The sequence below is a fragment of the Bufo gargarizans genome, chromosome 7 (genome assembly GCF_014858855.1).
Source record: "Bufo gargarizans isolate SCDJY-AF-19 chromosome 7, ASM1485885v1, whole genome shotgun sequence".
Lineage (NCBI taxonomy): Eukaryota > Metazoa > Chordata > Amphibia > Anura > Bufonidae > Bufo > Bufo gargarizans.
Genome location: NC_058086.1, coordinates 23,084,951 through 23,109,632, shown reverse-complemented (window position 1 = coordinate 23,109,632; position 24,682 = coordinate 23,084,951). Strand labels below are relative to the sequence as shown.

Genomic DNA, 24,682 nt, shown 5'->3' with positions numbered 1-24,682 from the left:
AGCCCATATACTGTCTTACCAAACGCGTTTCGGTGCACTCTTGCACCTTCATCAGTGGTGGACAGTATACTAGGTATCCCTCCTATTTATATAGTATTGGGTAATTGTTGACACCTTTAGGGTCCATTCACACGTCCGAAAATGCGGAATGGAATTGCGGAGCTATTCTTTCTATGGGGCATCACGATGTGCTGCCCGGATCCGGAATTGTGGATCCGCACTTCCGATCCCGAAAAATATAAAACATGTACTATTCTTGTCCGCAATTGCGGACAAGATTAGGCATTTTCTATTAGGTGCCATCGATGTCCGTGTTTTGCGGATCTGTGGATCCACAAAACACACACAGACGTGTGAATGGACCCTTACACTGCTAATGAGCATTCCTATGAACACTTGTCCATGTAATGGGCCCTTTATCCATTAAGATGGCCACATACATTAGATAACTGTTGGCCTGGAGGCAGTTGTCTGACAGCAGCTTTCTCCCCTCTTAGGACACATGCATGGTCGGCCTAGCCAAGCATACACGTGGATGGCGTGGTTAGGATTGCTGTCAACTGAAATAGCCGATGTATGTTCCGGGCAACACAGATTTATGTTACAGTTTATCTAGAAAGTTATGGGCATTAACCCAATGTGTGGCCATAGGACTGACTTGTGTTTTTGTGTAAATATTAAAAATACTTTAACAAGGAATTGATTGGTATTTTATAATAAACTATCTAAGGCTACTTTCACACCTGCATTTAGGTGCGGATCCGTCTGGTATCTGCACAGACGGATCCGCACCTATAATGCAAACGCTTAGATCCGTTCAGAACGGATCCGTTTGCATTACCATGATAATGCAAACGGATCCGTCCAGACTTTACATTGAAAGTCAATGGGGGACGGATCCGTTTGAAAATTGAGCCATATTGTGTCAACTTCAAACGGATCCGTCCTCATTGACTTACATTGTAAGTCTGGACGGATCCGTTTGCCTCCAGACTAATGCATTCTGAGCGCATCCGCATCCGCTCAGAATGCATTAGGGCTGGACGGATCCGTTTGGGGCCGCTTGTGAGAGCCTTCAAAACGGAACTTACAAGCGGAGCCCTGAACGCTAGTGTGAAAGTAGCCTAAGCCTAGTACCCCTCCTATATAAGAAAATGTAGCTGAGCTATTACTATATTATAACACTGGGATGAGACCATTAGTGCCACTCGTATATAAATCCATTAATACTCTCATACCGTGCTGGAATATGAGCATTTAGTGTCCAGTTATTACTATGCAATTTTAAATTAATTTAGAGGTGTTTGTTATTAATCCAAAAAAAGGCTGATTGGGGTCGTGATGTACTTAGGTTGGTGTCACATACAGCTTTTTTATGGCAGTTTTTGGAGCCAATGCCAGAGGTGGACACAGCAGCAGTCCTTCCATTATATTAATCACTCTCTTCCAACCCACTTCTGGCTTTAGCTCACACGCATCAAAAAGGCTGTGTTTGACGATACTCTTAGGCCTCTTTCACACAGGCGTCATGTTTTTGGGCCGGATAAAATGCGGGTGCTTTGCGGAAAAATGCGCGATTTATCCGCGCAAGTGCAAAACATTGTAATGCGTTTTGCACGCGCGTGAGAAAAATCGGCATGTTTGGTACCCAAAGGTTAGGTGTTGTGTAGATTGTATTATTTTCCCTTATAACATGGTTATTCTTAATACAGAATGCATAGTACAATAGGGCTGAAAGTGCCCTCCTATTTCCTTGTATCATCCCTATGTCTGGCCAAGATCCCGTGCCTGCGCACTGCTTCGCCGGCTGGCGCATGCGCACTAGTTGAATTGATGCCATACCCAAAACGGGCATTGCAGTGTGCATGCCCCGGCCCAGCGAAGCAGTGCGCAGGCGCGGGATCCCAGCCGGACCTAGGGATGATACAAGGGAATAGGAGGGCGGGCAAAGGAAGAGGCTGGGGAGGAGTAACTGTTAAAAAGGCAGAGCAGCCTGGGCACCTACACACTGAACGCCGCCCGCGAGTGCTCATTTGCATATAAAATAAATGTTTTTTCCTGCTTCTGGATGTCGAAAGAATATAACAAAGATACCATTAGAATCATGTATAGGTGTGCTGCAGCGCCATGTAAGTGCTGTATATGGTCATATAGTGGTGACAGACTGCCTTTAAGATGGCGTGCCTGCTTTGTGGTGCTTTTCTGGAAACACTTAGGGGGACATTTAAGGTATATATGCCAGAATAGTGGTCTATTAAAGTCACAGATTTTGTTGCACAACTTTTTTTGTGGCAAAACCTGCAACTGTCACACCCCTTTTTAGAAGTGGCAAGAAAATGGGGCGTGTCGTGGGCAGGCCGGCCTGGCTAATGTTTTTGTGGTGAGCACTACCAGCGATCAGTTGTTTGAAGAGGCTGCGGTGCTCTGGTGAGTGCTGCAGCGCTGTACATTGTATAGTGGCTGTGCTTGGTATTGCAGTCCTTGTCCATACGTTTGCATGGGAATGAGCTGCACCTAAGCTATGTGACCAATGAACATGATGTCACTGGCCTAGGAAGAGGCTGTGACATTCACTGGAACACTACGGCCTCCTCAAACAGTTGATCAGTGGGGGCACCAGGATAGGTCATCAATAACCTACTCCCGGAAAACCCTTTCAAAACATTATGGAAATGCCAAACTGTTAAAATGTGAAACACATTTAATTTATTAAAACTGGGTAATCAGGACAGCTGTAGTTTAAAATAAATGCAATAAGAGAACAGAGACAAATTAAAACCCAAAATAAAAAGACTGTGTACACACTGATTCCCATATCTAGTGCAGATTCCAACATGTGCATATAAACACACAAATCGTATATACGCACACTGGTGATGCTCTGCAGACAGACCCTTACTGTAATATGTCATCCTGCTGCAGAGCATTCACTACATTACAAAACCGAGTACCAGAGTGAAGCAGGTAATGCTGTGTCGGGTATTAGCAGTCTACTCATGGGAAAGTTCAATCTGTTTTCTCCCTCATTTCCAGAACTGTGCAAAGTAGTCCATATTAAGGAATCTCCTTCTGTTTTAGTTGTTTTTTTTCCCCATTCAATTTTTCTTTTTCAATGTTGACCGTTCCAGGCGCATCAATGAGACCTTGGCACCTATGTAACACATAACGTCCTGTAACAAATTCATTAGAGGCCAGAGACGGCGAGTTTGTGGCTCAAGAGGTGCATGGTGTACAAATGGGAAATAGTACTTTATCCTCCACTTCATTTGCCATCATATCCACAACGACTGCTCCAGAAATGCGATAATAGCAGCATTTTCTTCATGATATCAAAATGAACGTGAGGAGACAAAGCGTTTTCAGCTTATTAAAAAATAAAAATAAAATCGTAAGAAGACCCCGCGCAAGCGACCTGTGCAGACAGTCTCTTCAAAAAACAGGCAACCGCGGGGACGTCAATGTACAGGAATTAATGTCTTCTGTGTGGGTCGCTCGGTGCAGAGAGGGCTCTGAAGCACTTCGGTTGATTTTGGGGAGAGAGTGTTGTAACAGCTCAATGGAGGAGAGGATCTAGAAACAACCATAAGATTATGAGTCAGTATAGATCATATAATGTACGGATCCCTTTAACCTTAAAGGAAATCTGTCACCACAATTCTGGACCATCGTCTGCAGTGATACATGAGTAGTACTACACATAAGGAGTCCAGACTGCCATTTCCTTTATGGTACCACTGTCAGCGTTGAAATACAGTTTGGACTGCGGGGGGGGGGGCAGGCAATAGGAAAAATGGTGATCTGGGACCTTATATTCAGCACTACCCATGTCTTACTGCAGATGAAAGGTTAACTTTCTGAGGCAACAAAAATCAGTCCCAATGATCTGCTTTATTTAGTATCACTGCTTCTCTTAGCTGCATAAATAGCAGACATATTGTAATAGAGTGCCCAAATAATATGCAGTATTAACCCAATATGCAGTAAACCCCCCCCCCCCCCCCCCAAAAAAAATAATAAAAAATAATCTCTCTCATAATGTTACAACTCAATCCCTAAAAGGAGATTAACTACTACTACTGAACACACAAAAACTAACCAAGCATGCTCACAACCAGGATCCGTGGTTTGCGGACTGCAAAAACACTTATGGCGTGTGCATGAGGCCCAATACTTAGGGTGAACAATAAATTGATCCTGCACTGTGGTAAAAGATGAAACTTAGCTTTTATTAATGTAGTCCATATTACAGGAAAAGATAGAGACTCTTCTGATGCATTTCAGGCCCTAAGGCTAGGTCTACATGACGACATTTAGATCGGGCACAACTACACTGCACCAATGTCATGCAACAATTTTTATAATGGCAGTCTATGGTGTCGCACTGCAACATGCGACGCAACAGTCGCAGAAAAATCCATCTCATGGATTTTCTGCGACTGTTGTTTCGCAGCATGTTGCAGTGCGACACAATAGACTGCCATTATAAAAATTGTTGCATGACATTGGTGCGACAAATGTCGTTGTGTAGACCTAGCCTAAATAATAGATAGAGTGAATGTGGCAGTCTGGAGGTTTTAACCTGTGTGCCAGATCTATCCACTACTTAGTAACACATGAACAAAATAAAAAACAAAGTTGGTTTAAAGAAAAGAAAAAAAATATATATATGTAGCTTATTTCTCCATTTTTCCTTATACTTAGAGTGCCAGTACATGGTATAGAGTGGACAAACCACAGGGTAAGGGCTCATGCAGACGACCTAATATTCGAGTCTGCATCAGTTTCATAATTTATGGATGTGGACAGATTCATTTCAATGGGGCCGCAAAAGATATGCTGTCCACATCGGTACTTCTGTTCCGTGGCTCCGCAAAATAGATAGAACATGTGGACAAGTAAAGGCATTTCTAGCATAGGGCTGGCCGTTCCTTTCTGCAAAATGTGGAACGCAAGCGGGCAACATCCGTTTTTGGGGATCCGCAATTTGCACACCGGCAAACATGGTCGTCTGAATGACCCCTAATACAGTACCGGCAAAGTGCATTCGATTAGACAAATCTCATGTAGACTTCTTTTTTATTAGGTGCAGAAATTTATCTGCCATGTGGGTTTTAAAACCTGATGCATTTTATTTTGTGTGCGGATTTTACCTTTTCAATGAAAGGCCGAGATCTGCTACAAAACCACAGCAAATCCACACTAAACCCCCACCACCAAAACAGCAATAGATAGTGCAGTATTAGGCGCGGATAAACCTAGTGAAATTTGCTACAAGTAATGGCTTCCTGAAGTCTGCTACTGAGATTTATAATCCCACATCCACTTACTTGAGGAAACAGGGGTCTATCTTCCTTGACTTTCTGCACACAGTCTGCTACCAGCCTCTTCATTGCTTTGGGACAATTCTTGTACAACTTACTAAGATCTGGCACTAAACATCCCCGGCCAACAAGGAAGATGATCTGGGGGGGGGAAAATACTTTGGTAAACAGATCAATTTATTAATTAAATAAATGCAAATAGATGCGGTGACATTAACAGGTTACCATTGGGTAACGACATTGTCCGCAAGCCTTCGCATTGCTGAATTCACGTCACCCAAGTTATGCAGCTCCCGCTTTAAGATGGCCATACACATATAGCTCTTGAACCTGCCAAACTTGGTGGGACTGGCTGACCATCTAATGCTGTGATGGCTATCCTCCGGCTGTGGTAAAAATACAACTCCCAAGATGCACACTTGCTTGGCTGTTCTCAGAACTCCAAAGAAATTAATAGGGCATTCTGGGAGTCATAGTTTCACCACAGCTGGAGTGTCGGAGGTTAGCCATCACCGATCTAATGTATCCCCTAGTGGCAGATGTCAGGGAGATATGGATCAGGCTGTTGGATTTCAGCATGCCCAATCCTTTTGTTCTCAAGGAGATGCCGTCATGGGTGTCTGGCAAAGGCTTAAATCACCTCTCATCCTTTACTATACTCGGCTGAACGTGCATGTATGGGGTGGCTGAGATAGCCATCAGCCAAGACGTATCCCATGCCTATGGTCCCAATTAAGATCGGGCCATGCCTAAATGTTTTGTAGTAACGCTCTTTTTTTGAATAAAGTAATTAAAATCTTAACCTATGACACTGGCTGGCCTGTTACATGTGCGCTTGGCAGCTGAAGGCTTCTTTGTTAGTCCCATGTTCATAAGTGCCTGCATTACCGAGAAAAATGATGTTTTAATGTATGCAAATGAGCCTCTATGAGCAATGGGGGCGTTGCCATTACACCTAGAGGCTCAGCTCTCTCTGCAACTGCTGCGTCCTCTGCAGTTTGACACGCAGGGCCAGGTGTGATAATGTTTTCATTGTCAAAGTTCAGAGGGCGCAGCAGCTGCAGAGGGAGCAGGGTCCATAGGTGTAATGGCAACATCCCCGTTGCTCCTCAAGGCTCATTTCCATATATTAAAACATAATTTTTCTCAGCAGTGCGGGCACATATGAACACAGGACCAATACAGATGCCTTCAGCTGCCAAGCGCACATGTAACAAGCGCCAGTTACATAGGTATAAATCTGCTGACAGATGCCCTTTAACCCGCAGAGGACCTCCGCCGTAAATGTACGGCACTGGTGGACGTGACTTAAGCACCAGCGCCGTACATGTACGGCAGGCTGATCGGGCGGGTGCAGCGACACGGACCCAGCAGTCACTGAAAGCCGGGCCCCTGCTGCATACCGTGAAAACACAGAAGCCGGCATATTAACCCCCTGTATGACCGTGGCATGCAGAGGGTACGGGTGCCCTCCGCATCTCCATCAGATCCCCACGCTGCAGTGATGGGGACCCGATGGCAGAGAAGGCAGCCTGATGCCTTCCATAGGCATCAGGGCTTGAATTCTACGGAAGCCTGTGAGATCCGGCCCTTAGGCTGGGTCTCACAGGCAGGCTGTCAGCATACAAGCTGACATGCAATGTATTATAATACAGGTTGTATTGTAAAGCACTGCAGAGAGGGTCAGACCCCAGAAGTTGAAGTCCCAGAGTGACAAAAAAAAATGTTTTTCATCATAATAATAAAAATAGGTTTCAAGTAAAAAAAAGAAAATGGTAAAACAATCTTTTTTGTCACTATCTGTCACGATCCCTACTCTCGGGTCACGTCACTGGGGTGAATACTAGCGAGCACATCAAGTTACCACAGAAATTCCCACCCACCTATTCTAGATGACGGAATTAGGCTAACTTACTCCCCCAGATTCTAACACCCCAATATTTTCTATCACACTAGCTGCCACCACCTATACTATAAGGTGATAGGGGCCTATACTCATATTCTCTCAACCCAAATTTAACACTGTAACAAAGGTTATCTATATGGGACCTAAAAATCCTCTGAAACACTGCTGGTAACGTTATTGCCTCCGAAAGAGCAAGTTCTATAACAGGGCTTGACAATTTTCCTTCGGAATCTAGGAGCCAGCTAAAAAAGTTAAAGTTTTTGTATTAGGCGTGTCCCTTGCTGCAGCGCTGGCCAATCGCAGCGCACAGCTCATAGCTGGGGCTTCCCAGGCTATGAGCTGTGCGCTGCGATTGGCCAGCGCTGCAGCAAGGGACAACCCTAATACAAAAACTCCGCCCAGTACAACAGAGGGAGCTGCAGACACCAGAGCCTATACCGGGCGAACGAAGCGGCGCCCAGACATACTAGTAAGTGCAGGGGGACCCCTGGGCGCCGCTCTGCCCACAGGTATAGTTAGTTTTTAGTTTTTAAACTAGTGAAAGGTCCTCTTTAAGAGCAGTTTTTTATTTTAATTTATATATTTTTTACACCTCATAAAGCCTTATTTTCAGCGACAAAAATAACCTCTTAAATTAACATATAAAGTCTAGAACCAAACATGAGCAATAACATACGGCGGCAGTGTACAGTACCGCACACATATACAGCGGCAGTGTACAGTACCGCACACACATATACAGCGGCAGTGTACAGAGTAGAGTTGTTGCGATACCAAATTTTTGATTCGATTTCGATACCATAAACTTTTTTTTTCCACTTTTTATTTAAATAACTATTTTCCCCCCTTAGGGGCTAGAACCTGGGATCTTTTCATCCCTTGTCCTATTTACCCTAATAGATCTCTATCAGGGTGAATAGGATCTCACACTGTCCCTGCTGCCCTGGGCAGTTCTGCCTAGCTATAATAGCCCAGCCGGTCAAACATTATACAGTAACTGTGTGGTTCCCCTGGAGAGGGAGTGTAAGGAAGACACTTGTCCCCGTATACAGTCTTGAACTAACGCCTGTGAAGCTAGCTGCGCTGACTCAACCCACCCATGCCATAAAGATAGGAACTTATTTGGACATTTTCGTTTAGCATATACTCCCTTTTCTAGTCTCAGAATCACATTCATCCTATTAACAAACTCTTGTTTTGTGGACGTGGCCTCTCGTGTCCAGTGTTCAGCTATCAGTACCCTAGCCTGGAACAGGAGTCTATGAATACAAAGGGAGTTCCTGTCTCCCAGTCCCGGAGAGTCCAGTATCCCCAGTATACAGACTCTAGGGGGTCATCAGGTAAACGTATCAGAGTTGCCGTCACTATAATACTTCTGACATCCTCCCAATAGGATCGCAATCGTGAACAGTTCCAAATCATATGGAGCAATGTCGCATCCTCTTCCCCACATCTAGGACACTTTGAATCTGAGCGCACACCAATTCTGAAAATAAATTGTGGGGTTCTATATACTCGATGTATAAGGTACAGTTAGATAGTGGCTGGGATTCACTAACCGTCAAAGAAGGAGTAAGGGCCAGAATATCTGTCCATTGTTCCTGGGACAATGTTCCAAGATCCTCTTCCCATTGGACCCTTGCCTTAATGGTAGTAGAAGAGGAGGAAGTATCAATAATATGTCTATATAGCAAAGATATAAGGCCCTTAGTGGAAGAACCCTTTAATAACTGTTTAACCACAGGGGGAGAATCAAAAATCCGTACACCCTTGGGAAATTGCGTCTGAAACGCATGTCTCAATTGTAAATACTGGTAGAGCCACCAATGATTTTAATGGGGTGGGGGGGCACACTGCGCTACCAAATGATAATTAACCCTTAATACAGGAGGCGGGTACTGGCAGCAGAACAGTGGCAGTTAACCCCTCAGGTGCCACACCTGAGGGGTTAACTGCTGCTGATCGCAGTTCCCTGTCAGAGACGGGGTGCCGGCTACGCGATTCTGCTGCCGGGACCTGCCTCCTGTATTATGTGTTATATGGGTCCGGACTTTAAGTAGCAGGCTACACAGAGCGGCACCCAGAGATGTCCCAGCACTTACTATTATTCCTGGGCGCCGCTCCGTTCGGCCGCCGTGCCCCATTACAGTCTCCTGCTCCATATGCCAATTACCATCGGAGCAATGGGGAGGAGACATCAGCTTCTCTCCTGGGCGTTCCTTCTCCCTGTGCTGCGATTGGACAGCGCTACAGCCAGGGAGAAGGAACGCCCACATGATGCGGACCCATTGTGTCCTACCTACCTCCTCCGCTCCCCTGATGCCACCCTGTCCACCCCGCTCTCCGCCCCCAGGTAACTCCTTCCCTGCCAGACTGTCCGAGAAGTTCACGTAGAGGCGGCGGAGTGCCGGGAGCGGCCCGGATTACTGGGGGGCAGCCATGTGAGGGCAAATACCCAGGAGCCAGGACAAAATTCCTGATCGCCATGGCGACTTGGTGCCTGGGATTTGTCGAGCCCTGTTCTATAAGACCACAAGGAAGGGACTTATCAATTTCTTAATTTAATACACAATAGTGCAGTGCAATACAAAAAGAAAGTGTCAGATAAAAGATAAAAATGTACATACAATAACAATGCAGTAAAACAGATTAAAAAAAAAAAAAAAAGGGATAAAATAGGGGTGGGCTGTGAGGGAACCTCCCTCCTTTCGGTCCGGCCTTCTGGGATGTCTGATATTATTCAGGTTTTTGCCCTACCTTCCCACAAGGCTGACCAATGTGGCAAAATGAATCACGGTGATTTTTCGCCGTATGACAGGGACTGCGAGTACAGGTACGATCCCATAATCTGAGTCACCTCGTCCCGGTCATACAGACACCAAATATGATCGAGTTACGAATTCCAGAAGGCCAGATCCTGAATACAGAAAAATGCCTCATGTTCAGTATGGCGTGTATAGACTCTCCCCGAAGCCCATGTCAGACTGAACACAATTATTAGGGTTCTGAGGATGTGGGTGTTAGAGTTATGGCTTCTGATATTATTTCATTCATTTATTGAATGGGTTAGAACACCCGCTGGTCTAGCAGACAACATGTCTGGGGTTGCTCCGCATTTTAAATATCTCCCTTCCAGGTTTTCATTAGTGTGCCCAAATGGCTTGTATCTGGCAGGCCAGTGTTAAATACAGCTTCCTCTGAGAAGGTGGAGCGTCTCACCTAGTTTTCAGACTGGCTGGCACCTGGAGGTACAATTTGCATTTACTTAGTAGATTCACAGCCACTGCTGTACAATCAGCTATTGATAATACGTTTATTATTTACTATCTATATCCATTTATCGGTCTATTACCTCGGATTTCGTTACACCTTACATCACAAAGTGCAACACCAAGCGATCAAAAAGGCGTATGCCCCCCAAAATAGTACCAGTCACCCCATTCCACAAAAAAATGAGCCCCTACATAAACAAATCGGGCAAAAAATAAAAAAACTATTACTCTCAGAGTATGGAGACACTAAAAAATGATTTTTTAGTTTCAAAAATGCTTTTACTGTGTTAAAAGTGAAAAAAAATATTAAAAAAGTATACATTAGGTATCAGCGTGTTGATAACCAGGTCTATTAAAATATCACATGACCTAACCCCTCAGGTGAACCATGAAAAAAAAATAATAATAAAAAAAAACAAAAAAAACACATCACAAAGAGTGTAATACCAAGCGATCAAATAGTCATATGCACCCTAAAATAGTACCAAACTAATCTCATACCGAAAAAAAATTAGCCCCTAAATAGTCCCCAAAAAATAAAAACTATGCTTTATTATGTAAAACTGAAACCAACCAACCATATTTGGTATTGTTGCGTCCATAACAACCTGCTCTATAAAAAAAATACAAGATCTAACCTGTCAGATGAACATTGTAAATAACAAAAAATAAAAAACTATGCCAAAACAGCTATTTTTTGTCATCTTGCCTCACAAAAAGTGTAATATAGAGCAACCAAAAATCATATGTACCCTAAAATAGTACCAACAAAACTGCCACCTTATCCTGTAGTTTCCAAAATGGGGTGACTTGTTTGGAGTTTCTATGCTAGGGGTGCATCGGGGAGTCTTCAAACCTGACATGGCAACTTAAAATTATCCCTGTGAAATCTGCCCTCCAAAAACCACATTGCACTCCTTTCCTTCAGTGCCCTGCTGTGTGCCCGTACAGCAGTTTACGATCACAAATGGGGTGTTTCTATAAACTACAGAATCAGGGTAATAAATATTGAGTTTTGTTTGGCTGTTAACACTTGCTTTGTTACTAGAAAAAAAAAAAAAAGGGATTAAAAAGGAAAATCTGCCCAAAAAAAAAAATAATGAAATGCAGAAATTTCTTCTACATTTTCCTAATTCTTGTGGAACAACTAAAGGGTTAACAAAGTTTGTAAATCAGTTTCTAAAGGGTGTAGTTTTTCTACAATGGGGCCATTTATGGGTGGTTTCTATTATGTGAGCCCCACACAAAGTGACTTCAGATCTGAACTGGTCCTTAAAAAGTGGGTTTTGGTAAGTTATTTACCACATAAAGTGACATTTCAGATTACCCCAAAAACAGCCTGGTCCTTAAGGTGAAAAATGGCAGGGTCCTGAAGGGGTTAACAAGCAGCATGTGTAAAATGCACTTACCTGGTCTCTGTCCCTGATGTGAGAATACGGCAGTTCTCCCGTCATCAGTTCGTACAGGACGATACCGTAAGCATAAACATCGGACTGGAAACTGAACGGATTATTATCTTCCATTCGAATCACCTCTGGAGACTATGAAAACATGAAAACAAAATAAAAATCTCACAGCGCAGCCTTCTTTGAAGAATATCAATAGCCATGCCTATATACAAAATGGTAGCTAATGCTGCATTACTGTACAAGTGTAAGCCTAGAATGTACCAAACTCCAATTCGTAAACTGGATTCCCAATATGTAGTGGCTCATAAAATGTCCAATATCACAGCAGCGCTACTCCACCCATGTGAAAGCCGCATCCAGCTACAAGTTAATTATATTGCAGCTGAGGCCAGTGATTGGCTGCAGCAGTGCACATGATGACAGATGGAGGACTTTTAACTTTCGGTCCACCGAAGACCGCAAGCAGCCGGGACAGGACTCTGTGTTGGAACGGACTGCTGCTGAATAGGTAAGTGGCATTTGTTCTTTATGCTAAGCATTTTCAGGGCCATAAATAAAATAGCTTTGAGGGTCAAACATCCCCTTTAGGCCTCATGCACACGACCATGCCGTTTTTTGCGGTCCGCAAATCGCAGATCCGCAAAAAACGGAAGACGCCCGTGTGCCTTCCGCAATTTTTGGAATGGAACGGAAGGCCCATTGTAGAAATGCCTATTCTTGCCCGACAAGAATAGGACATGCTGTATTTTTTTTGCGGGGCCACAGAATGGTGCAACGGATGCACGGCCCCTTTGAAGTGAAAGGGTCCGCACCCTCGGATGTGGACCACAACAATGGTCGTGTGCATGAGGCCTTAAGGGGTGATACAGGATTAGGTAATCATTGCAGCCATCTTCCAGAAACAGAACACCTGTCCATTGGTTGTGTCGGGTAATGCAGGGGTTTTCCGAGTCTTTAATATTGATGACCGATCCTCTTGGTTGCCTTCTCAAACAGATGATCGGTGGGGGTCCCAAGTGTAGGACCCCCGATGATCAGATATTGACGACCTATCCAGAGGATGTGTCATTAGTATTAAAGTCCTGGAAAACCCTTATAAAGCCTCATTCACACGTCTGTGTCCGTGCTCAAACCAGTGAGCAGGTGGTCAGTGATGCATCCGTGAAGCTGTCTGTAAAGGATCCGTGTGTCATCCGTGTTTCACTGAAACTGAACAGCTGAAAAATTATTTTCAGAGCATCTCTTCCTAATGATCCGTGAAACACGGATGCAACATGGGTGGCATCCGTGGTTTTCATGGACCCATAAACTATAATTGGCGTGATGGATCCGTGAACACAGAAGAAATACAGCATGCATCCGTGCTAAAATAAAGAACCCACGGACCGTTCTAAAACACAGATATGTGAATACACACATTAAAATGAATGGGGAAGTGCGCTATCTGTGGAGAACACGTACAGAACACTGACGTGTGAATGAGGCTTAACTTAAATGGAGGAGACCTGAAATACTGGACAACCCATCACTGTTTCTATAAGAAAAGCTACAATGTTTCTCTGATCTTGGACAACCCCCTTTAAAAAGAACCTGCCACTACTACTGACATGTCTTAGTAAACACTTGTATTGTTCACGATGTACTATTGGACCATAGAGGAACATTTTCTATTTCTCTGTTGTGCCATTCCTCTGTTATTCCAACTAGAAATGTATAAACATCCATCAATACTTAGGGGGTTATCCCTGCACACTCGCAATGTACAATCAGTGCTGATCGTATCAGACTGTAAGGACACCCCCCTTTGACAAGGGAAGTTGTAACACCCAGCTGTCAAATTTTTCATCAATATTCAGGAGGAATAACAGACGAACAGCAAAACTTAGGTCTGAAAAGGGATACTCCAAAACTATTATTTCACGGGCAATGAAAGTATGTACTAAAATAGACATCCAAAATATTTGATCATCTGGTACCTACAGGTCTCATTGACGCCGAGAGTCACCAGCGACCTCATTAACCAACTGTTTGCACAGACACATAGCTGTGGTTCATCAGATTAGAACGCCATTTTACTTTTGTTGATCTGCAGCTCCGTTACAGAGTAATGATACTTTTTCCTAATATGCAAATTGTGCTAGGTAGGAGGTAGTCACCTTTGCTCTTGCTACCTCAGTTCCTTTCTGTGCCCAACCTTCCTCACTGCTTTGCCACTGCCTGGTCCTGTCAATCAAAGCAGCCAGGAAGGGGCTGGCCACAGAAAGCAGCGGAGCTTGGGTGCAACAGGAGCAATTGTGATGTCCTAATTGCACCTAATTTACACATTAAAAAAAAAAAGTATCATAACTCAAGGATGGAGTCTCCAATCAACAAAACAAAAACAGGACGTTAATCAGGTGAATCACAGCTATGTGTCTATAATGGGAAGGTTGCTGGTGATAGATTCCCTCTAAGGCTCCATTCAGACGTCCGTAACGTGTTTTGCGGATCCACAAAACACAGACAGCGGCAATGTGCGTTCCGCATTTTGCGGACCGCACATTGCTGGCACTAATAGAATATGCCTATTCTTGTCCGCAATTACGGACAATAGGAGGACATGTTCTATTTTTTCGGGAACGGAATTGCGGACCCAGAAGTGCGGGTCCGCAATTCCGTATCCGGGCAAAACATCATGCTGCGGACATGTGAATGGACCCTAAAAGAAGACAGTGATCATGAGCGCATTTTGAGTCGTCCTCTGGCAGCGAGCCTGTACACAGGGCACCACTCTATAAATGTGTTCTAGTGTCAGTGCTACTTTTCCATCATTTACCATCCACAGGATTGATCCAGTCGGCTGCTCCACCTGCTGGGAACCGGTCCATCGAGACTTGACTGTGGCCAGTCCGAAATCTCCGATTTTCACCGTTAACCCTTCATGCAGAAATATGTCTGTATTACAGTAAAGGATCAGCTGCTCTGTTGTATGAATCCTGGTCCAATACAAGGTTTACAGCTAGAACATTTCAGCAAACCACAGGATCCTATGTAATGCCAGCCATTATTTCACTTCAAAGAGAAGCTGCAAAAAGGTCATGTGACCAACGGACACTACATTACAAGCCGAGGAAGAGGCCGGAGCGCAGCAGCCACCTACCAGCAATTCTCTTTCTGGAAGGACAAGAGAACCAGAATGTCAAGAGAAATTTGGTTTGCTTCGTTGACTGGCCTTGTGGGGTACTCTTCAGGGTTTATCATCATGGAGACCAAAAAATACACACGCGTACTGTATGCCAAGAAACACTACTCTTGGTTTCTAGGAAGATTATTATGCAAATTTGCATCATCTGGCATTAGATAAGATATCCCCTCTTTACTTTTTTTTGTCAGGCAAGCTAATTTGCGTACAATTGGCTTTCTGGGAAAGATATTCAAATTAGCTTTTCTTCAAAAACAGGAAAGAGCTTTTTTTTCTCATGCCAGACAAATTAAAATATAAGAATTTGCATATTCTCTTGTTAGAAACCAAGAGTAGAGTAGTGTCGCCTGGCATACAATATGCATATTATTTGGTCTCCCTAATGACAGAGCACCTCAAACCCCACAAGACCAGTCAAGGCAAATTTCTTGAGACAGTCTGGTTCTCTTGTTCTTCTATAAAGAAAACAAGCTTGCATGTTTCATTCAGAGAAGTATAAGCATGGTAGGATGTTCTAGTTCTCGTGTCTCACTTTCAGTTGGGTGTTACTTTGGAGGTTTGATTGAATTGCTCAATTGTCTGCTTTTGCTATACAAATGGCCTATGTCTGCTTTTGCTATACTGATGACCTATCCTCAGGTGAATAGGAAGGAGCCATCCCATTAGAGTGAATTGGGAAAGCAGAGCTATAATTGCACCTGCTCACTTTTGCACGGCAAGCATGTAAACTGTAAGGAAAACACTCATATGGGCGCTGCATTATCTTGATACAGCTAATTGGCAGGGGTGCCTTCCAGGCCTTTAAAAATGTTCAAGTAGTAAAACTAAGAGAATAGCTAATCCAGCCTCCTATCTGCAACTAGCTCTTTCAGGACAAAAGCTATTTATCAGTGTAAAGCAGATTGAAATGGATTTTCTAGTAGTTCTTGGGGGGAAATCTCTTGGTGGGTACTATTTCTATTAGGGAGACCAGTTGATATACATGATGACTATTGTAGGCTAGACAACGCTCCTCTTGATTTCTGGGGACAATATATGCAAATTATCATGTGTAACATTTGCTGGCATCACATAGGCTTAGGAAAGCTAATTTGAATCGGTTTCCCAAAAACCCAGAAGGGCATCTCCTGGCTTACAATACTGCACAAATGTACTCCGCATACTAGGTCCTCTCCATAATGAGAAAGTGTACCCCTTAGACAACACACATATTGTTAAGAAACAATGAATAGCATACTAGGGTCTGTCCCCCTCTTAAAATTTGCCCTAAACGAACCACAGAAAGTTTGGCTTCATGTGGATTTAAACTTTTTGAGAAGTTCGGAACGAATCCCGAACTGGTTTGCTCATTCTTAGTCCTGTCTTCTGTATTTAAGCCCTGGACAATCCCTTTAATTACATTAGAGGGATGACAAATTCCCCGAAAGTGCTTGGTCTTGTTTAGTGTTGTAGTCATTTACTTTTTATTGATAAAACCTTCCCTGAGGGCAGACTTGCCAAAGACCAGTTGAGATGCATACGGAGTCTATGTCTATAGGTTGGACACAAACAAAGTGTAGCCGTCATTAAATTTTTTTTTTTTTTGGGATTGTGTACGGGAAGAGAACTGGAATGTTTCTGTATCCTACTACCAAAGTAAATTTATATATTTCTATGAAAAAAAATGGCTCTGAAGTATCCCTTAACAGTGCTCTCTAAAGGAGTATTGCTAAGGAAAACCAGTCTCCACTTTTCAGCACAGCGCCTCCCTCATATACATCATATATAACAAAGAGATAGATAGATATATAATCTATCTATCTATCTATATCTATATCTATATATATAACACTTCAGACATGCAAAGGGACACTTCAGCACCAATTTCCAGGATGACCCCCATGACAGCACATGGGATGATGTCAATCCCCATCATCTGTAGGGACAGGAAGTGAGACAAGTTTAAAAAGGTCCCTACCCCCAATCTCCAGTGTCTTCCTGTCCCTACAGGGATAGGGTGTGAGCTCCCATAGAAGGGGGACAAAAGAAGATAAGGAAACTACCCCTCTGGGGGACCTTTTTTGGGTTAGAGCTGGTCAGGGGATCCCTGGTCTCCCCTCACAGCTCAGATTCAATAGCCCTGCTAGCTACCCCTCCGGGGGTTCGCTAGCACCACTCATCTCACCTGTTGGGCCACGGTGGATGAGATGCGGATGCCACTTCCCCTCCGGGGGGTCTCGGCAGAACGCTTCCTCCTTCACCCAGGTGGCACACGTGATGGGAGTGTCTGATGTCCCTTCCGGCATCAGCGAATCCAGGATGGCGGCGCCCTGCTGGGACTCTTGAGACCCAGCAAATGCGGTCTCGCATACAGGGTTGACTCCCCCCCTCTCAGGGGGTAGAGTCTCCTGAAAACAGAGGAGAAGCATCGCAGCTGCAGAGGGAGGGCACGTAAGGTAAGCCCCATAAAAGGGGAGAAACCACTCCAGGTTAGATCTGTGAGTCCTACTATGGAGGCCCTGATGTCGTCCAAGACTGAACCAGTCTGACACCTCTGCCCAGGGGCATGTAGGTGTTACTTTCATTTTTTTTTTCTGGGGGGGGGGGGGGGGGGGGGGGAGAGAGAAAGACGCAGGTCAAAAATCCCTGCCTGAACCTAGGAAAAGACCGAAGAAGTGTGCAACCTGTGGGAAAAAAATTGCAGGAGGCATACAAAAAACTATGTTCTGACTGTATAGCCAGACTACTTAAGGAAGATGATTCGGGAAGAGGTGCAAGCGACAGGGTCTTCCTTAACCCATCCTCCTCCAATCTCTTCTCCTTCTCCAAAAACAATGTGAATGCATGTAGAATCCGATTCAGATGAACACATGAAAGGTCCATTTTATTCTGAGGGCGAGATAAGACGACAAACGTCCGCCCTCCAGTTACTTCGGACGATCCCAAATAGTTTCTTTGGAGGACTTAGACCCTTTACTTTGTGCGGTAAGGGAGACTATGGAGGTAGAGGACGTGCAGCCATCTAGATCCATACAGGATGAGATGTTCGGCAGCTGAGAGCCAGAAAAAGAAAATTATTTCCTGTTAATTCTAATTTAAAAGAAATACTTTTAGAGGAGTGGGAAGAGAGAGAGAGAGAAAGTTAATTATCCAAAGGGAGTTCAAAAATAGTCTACTGTTCGATCCAGAACATACGAAATTGTGGGACGTCATCCCAAAAATAGATGTTCAGGTGGCCAAAGTGGCAAGAAAAACATCTGTTATCTTTGAGGACTCTTCACATTTTAAGGATCCTATGGAATAGGAAAGAGCCTGGGAATGCTCGTCCGCTTTAATTAACACCAATATTGCAGCGACGTCTGTAGCCAGAGCAATGGGGCTGTGGTTGAATCAGTTGGAGAACCACCTTAAACTTAAAACATCCAGGAAAGATATTCTGGATTCTGTTCCCCTCTTAAAAATGGCTACCGCCTTCTGAGCAGATGCTTCAGCAGAGTCTATCCGTTTGGCTGCAAAAAAAAAAAAGGCACACTGGCCAATACTTCCAGAAGAGTTTTATGGCTAAAAAAAAAAAAAAACTTGTCTGGCAACATTGCGTCTAAAAAAAAATTATGCTCCAGTCCCTTTTCGGGTTGTTATGTCTTCAGGCCGGTGTTGGACACAATTCTAGAGAAAGCAGCTGACAAGAAAAAAGGGTTCCCGGAAGAAAAGCCTAAGGAAACCCAGTCCTTTCTGAGAACTCCTAGAAAGACAATTTTTCTGGACGAGGAAAGGGTAAGACCGGTAGGTGGAGCTACCCTAAAGGTGGGAAAGGCAAAGGTTTCTTACTAAATCTGAACACCACCGGCAACACTGGAAAACAATGACACCAGACCAGTAGGAGGAAGGCTGCGGTTCTTCAGTCACAAATTGACTCAGAACACACAGAACCCTTGGATACTCCAGACGATCCAAAAAGGGCTACAAAATAGAATTCAGATCCCTTACTCCTTAAATGTTCTGCCTAACAATTCCTCAACCTCCTTGAAATGTCAGATGGTGCAGGACATACTGAAATTATGCAACACGAAAGCCATAATACCAGTTCCAAAGTCGCAACAATTCAGAGGCCACTACTCAAAACAAAACAGATGGATCGTTCCAGACCATCATAAACCTGAAGTTCCTAAACAAGTGGATCAGTTATTACAAATTCAAAATGGAATCAGTCCCGACAGCAACCCCTCTCATCACACCAGGGGCATTAAAGGGAGTCTGTCACCAGATTGTGACCTTATAGACCGCTTACATAGCGCTCTAGCATAGCAGTCTATGATTCTAATGGTACCTTTGATGTGTGCTTCTGAAGTTCCCCCAAGGCAAAAACAGACTTTTATTCAAGGGATCGCAAGTGCCCAGGGCGGGGTTCACCTTGTTGGAGCCCAGGCTGTTCTGCCTCTTTTCGCCATATCCCCGCCCCAGCCTCTTCCTCTGCCCGCCCCGCTCTTCCTTTGCGTCCTCCTTCTCTGCAGCCGAATCCCGCGCCTGCGCTATCCATTGCTTGGCCGGGGCATGCGCACTGCGATGCCCATTGTGGGTGTATCTGGTCCGCCTCCTCGCCGCTGTTTCTCGCCGTTGGCCGGCGCATGCGTAGTAGCTACTGCGATGCAGTGCGCATGCCCCGGTCAAGCAATGGATAGCGCAGGCGCGGGATCCAGCTGCAGAGAAAGAGGATGCAAAGGAAAAGCGGGGCGGGCAGAGGAAGAGGCTGGGGCGGGGATATGGCGAAAAGAGGCAGAACAGCCTGGGCTCCAACAAGGTAAACCCCGCCCGGGGCACTTGCGATCCCTTGAATAAAAGTCCGTTTTTGCCTTGGGGGAACTTCAGAAGCACACATCAAAGGTACCATTAGAATCATAGACTGCTATGCTAGAGCGCTATGTAAGCGGTCTATAAGGTCACAATCTGGTGACAGACTCCCTTTAATGTGCACAATCGACCTTATGTATGGGAACCTGGTAATACGCATCCATCCGGACCATCATCAATATCTCAGGTTCACATTAAAAATAGACAGGTTTGTGTATCACTTCCAGTTTCAGTGTCTACCCTTTGGGATTTCATCTGCCCCTCGCGTATTTACCAAGATAGTAGTAGAGATCATGGCCTATCTGAGACAACAGGATATAATAATCGTACTATATGTAGACAATTTTCTTTTGACAGCAGAATCACAGGAACTACTAAAAATACATCTTCAGACAACTCTGAATCTACTGTACAATCTTGGATGGCTCGTAAACCTAAAAAAGTCAGATCTTCAGATGGATTACAGGAAAGTATTTTTGGGAACACTCCTAGATTCAATAGGACAAGTCTCCTTCCTTCCAACACCCAAATGCAAGGCTTTTATAAAATAAATATCTTCCTTCCAGAAAATAAGAAGCTGTACCATCAGGGAAGCAATGCATATGTTGTGCATAATGACTTCATGTATCCCCATGGTTCCTTGGGCTCAAATTCGTACCAGACCTCTGCAAAATCTGATAGTCTCCAGCTGGAAGAGAAACCAGAATAAAAAATACTCTATACTGGTAGATAGACCCAGTCAATCTTCAAAAGAGTATTCTGGAACAAAAGTCCATTCACAGTAGTTACTATCAATGCTGAAAGGCTGGGGAGCCCAAGTAGAGAACCAGTTTTTTCAGGGAAATCGGTCGGCGATGGAGAGTCAAAGATCTTCAAACGCAAGAGAACTGGCAGCCGTTCTGAAAACCTTAAAGATCGCAAGCCAGAGACTGAGGGGAAAACATTTAAAAATCTTATCAGACAACATAACCCACAATCTGCTACCTCAGACACCAAGGGGGGGCTCAGAACCCTCAACTTTAGATGATTGCAGATCAAATTTTCCTCTGGGTCCAAAACAATGTTCTGTCAATTACGGCCTTAGGCCTCTTGCACACAACTGTATGGCTTTTCAGTATTTTGCGGTCCGCAAAAAATACGGATGACGTCCATGTGCATTCCGTTTTTTGCGGAACGAAACAGGTTGCCCCTGATAGAACAGTACTATCCTTGTCCCTTATGCGGACAATAATAGGACATGTTCTATCTTTGAACGGAGTGGATCGTTCCAGACCATCATAAACCTGAAGTTCCATTGAAATGGTTCCGTATACGAAACGCAAAAAAAAGCTAACGTAAACAGGAAATAAAAAAACGTTTGTGTGAAGAGGCCCTAGGCCTCTTGCACATGACTGTATGCATTTTGGTGTCCGCAAAAAAAATACGGATAACATCCGTGTACATTCCATATATTGCGGAATGGAACAGCTGGCCCCTAATAGAACAGTACTATCCTTGTCCGTAATGCGGACAATAATAGGACATGTTCTATTTTTTTTGCGGTACGGAAATACAGAAACAGAATGCACACGGAGTACCTACATTTTTTTTGTGGACCTCTTGAAATGTATGGTTCCGTATAAGGTTCGCAAAAAAAAAAAATGGAACGGAAACAGAATGAAAATACGTTAGTGTACATGAGGCCTTACACTTAAGAGGGGTGGAGAACATTACGGCAGATTTCCTAAGCAGGAAAAAATTCTATCCAGGAGAGTGGATGTTAGACAAGCAGGTGTTTCTGGAACTTTGCCACGAAAGAGGGATCACCTCAGGTCGATCTCTTCGCCTCCAGGGAAAATACTCAGACAAATTATTTCTCTCTAGACCCCCTAGGAGTGGATGCTATGTCGCAGAAATGGAATATGAACCTTGCATATGCCTTTCCACCGATTCCACTAATCCCAACAGTTCTAAGGAAAATCAGCGAGAGCCCAGGGAAGATCATGTTCATAGGACCAGCTTGGCCAAAAAGAAGTTGGTATCCACTTTTAAAAAAGATGGCGCTAGAAGAGCCAATATCTCTACAGTTAATACCGAACCTACTGTTTCAGGGACCTCTACTTCATCCAGACCTAAAGAAGTTGAACTTGAAAGCATGGATCCTGAGAGGCAGATGCTAAAAAGGCAGGGTTTATCTGACACTTATTTCCACCCTACAAAAAAGCCATAACAATCGGCAATATACAATAACATTTAGAAAAAAAAAAAATCGGTTCCTGGTCATCAGTAGTACACCCAGATTGTACTTCCCCCCCCTACTGTAGCACGAATATTAGATTTTTTACAGAAGGGATTTGATCTAGGACTAAGACCTAGTACATTGAAAGTACAGATTTCTGCTTTAGCCATCTTTTTTGACTATCCATTAGCTGAACATCAGTGGATTAACAGATTTCTAAAAGCTATAAACAGATTAAGACCCACCTTGAGACAAACGGTTCCACCCTGGGATCTTTCACTGGTACTTAATGCCCTATGTGAAGCTCGTTTTGAACCTCTGGACTCCATATACCGAAAATATTTATCATGGAAAACCGCCTTTTTAGTGGCAATCACTTCTGCCCGTGGAATAGGGGAGATACAGGCCCTATCTATAAAAGAACCTCATTTAAGAATCTTGGAGGACAGATCAATTCTAAAATTAGATCCAAGCTTCCTGCCCAAGGTGGTAACATCATGTCAGAGAACAAGAAATAATCCTGCCCTCTTTTTGTGCCTCTTCTAGAAATCCACAAGAGACGCGTTTTTACTGCTTAGACGTCTGAAGGACTGTCCTAAAATATCTACAGGAGACAGAATCTGAAAGGAAAGACTCCAACCTCTTTGTCCAGTTTGGAGAAACATTTAAAGGGAACCTGTCACCTGGATTTTGGGTATAGAGCTGAGGACATGGGTTGCTAGATGGCTACTAGCACATCCGCAATACCCAGTCCCCATAGCTCTGTGTGCTTTTATTGTGTATAAAAAAACGATTTGATACATATGCAAATTACCCTGAGATGAGTCAGAGCTTGAAAATATGACTCTTCTCTGGTCACACAAGTAAGATATGACTCTTTTTTTTTTTTATGTTTATTTGCATATGTATCAAATCGTTTTTTATACACAATAAAAGCACACAGAGCTATGGGGACTGGGTATTGCGGATGTGCTAGTAGCCATCCAGCAACCCATGTCCTCAGCTCTATACACAAAATCCAGGTGACAGGTTCCCTTTAAAAGTAAGAAGAAGAAAAAGTCACCAAAAGGACATTAACCAGATGAATCAAACAGACTATTCAGGAGTCCAATAGTCTTCAAAACAAGCCCTGTCTGGTTTCTATTAGGGCTCATTCTTCCAGGGCGGTAGCCACCTCCTGGGCACAGAGCATGCGCTGCAGTAGATCAAATTTGCCAGGCAGCAACTTGGTCTAGTTATAGCACCTTTTGCAGACACTACAGGCTGGACTTACCGACTAGTTACAAACTGACCTTTGGTCGGAGGGTCCTTCAAGCTGTGGTCCCTCCATTAGAAATTAATTTGGTAATTCTCCCATGTGCAGTCATGGGGGACGTCCTGAAAATCAGTAATTAGTCTTACCGGTAATTGGTTTTCCAGGAGTCCAACATGACAGCACTCCTACTACCCTGCCTTAGGCTACTTTCACACTAGCGCTTGATCGGATCCGTTCTGAACGGATCCGATCATATTAATGCAGACGGAGGCTCCGTTCAGTACGGATCCGTCTGCATTAATAACTTAGAAAAATTTCTAAGTGCGCAAGATGCCTGAGCGGATCCGTTCAGACTTTCAATGTAAAGTCAATGGGGGACGGATCCGCTTGAAGATTGAGCCATATGGTGTCATCTTCAAGCGGATCCGTTCCCATTGACTTACATTGTAAGTCTGAACGGATCCGCTCGCCTCCGCACGGCCAGGCGGACAGCTGAACGCTGCAAGCAGCGTTCAGCTGTCCGCCTGGCTGTGCGGAGGCGAGCGGAGCGGAGGCTGAACGCCGCCAGACTGATGCAGTCTGAGCGGATCCGCTCCATTCAGACTGCATCAGGGCTGGACGGAGGCGTTCGGGTCCGCTCGTGAGCCCCTTCAAACGGAGCTCACGAGCGGACCGACGAACGCTAGTGTGAAAGTAGCCTTATTATTGTTGGTCACAGTGTGAAGTTAACATTGTATGATGTGACAAAAAAAAATGAATAAAATTGAGTTGCATCTATCCGGTGTAGTAATTTAGAAAACACTGGGGGTGGGGGGGGGGGACCTTTTAAACGTCTCACTTCCTGTCCCTACAGAGATGGGGATGGACATCCTCCCATGTTGGACTCCTGGAAAAACAATTACCGGTAAGACTAATTACTAATTTTTTCATAGAAATATACAGTCACTTAAGAAAATATATTACTAAAACATTCATTGTGACTTCCCCTACACATTACAATAAAATAATTGTCAGTTACACTTTAAATATGCACATAATAAAAAAACGGATTTCAATAATCAGACTGGACTCTGTGGAGTATTCAATAGCACAAGGTTAAGCACAGCCGCTAGTGCTGTTCTTCAGGGAACCTTTACCCCCTACACAGTCGAGGTGGCCTTTCGCTCCAGTAAAGGATACTGTTTGACTTCATGTCTCTGTGGATAATGTTCTTTGCATGTAAATAGCTGCAAGAGAACAAAGGGCTGTTCAACATCAAAGAAAGAAAGAATACAAAACAAAAAGGAGTAAGTT

At 44.1% G+C, this 24,682-nt stretch overlaps 1 protein-coding gene across 4 annotated transcripts in view; it reads right to left on the bottom strand.

Moving 5' to 3' along the window:
* Positions 1-2,689: 2,689 nt before the first annotated feature.
* The window catches only part of RAF1 (Raf-1 proto-oncogene, serine/threonine kinase), a 98,226-nt gene continuing 76,233 nt past the window's right edge, over positions 2,690-24,682 (bottom strand). For 2 of the 4 annotated variants that reach the window (XM_044300657.1, XM_044300658.1), the window contains 6 exons: positions 24,569-24,615; positions 14,724-14,842; positions 11,909-12,040; positions 8,787-8,870; positions 5,328-5,462; positions 2,690-3,570 (listed from right to left, as the gene is read on the bottom strand). In XM_044300657.1, coding sequence (XP_044156592.1) covers positions 3,430-3,570; positions 5,328-5,462; positions 8,787-8,870; positions 11,909-12,040; positions 14,724-14,842; positions 24,569-24,615 — 658 coding nt within the window. In that variant the 3' untranslated portion in view covers positions 2,690-3,429. The remainder of the gene's footprint in view (positions 3,571-5,327; positions 5,463-8,786; positions 8,871-11,908; positions 12,041-14,723; positions 14,843-24,568; positions 24,616-24,682) is intronic. The other 2 variants (XM_044300659.1, XM_044300660.1) reach the window with 1 other exon arrangement.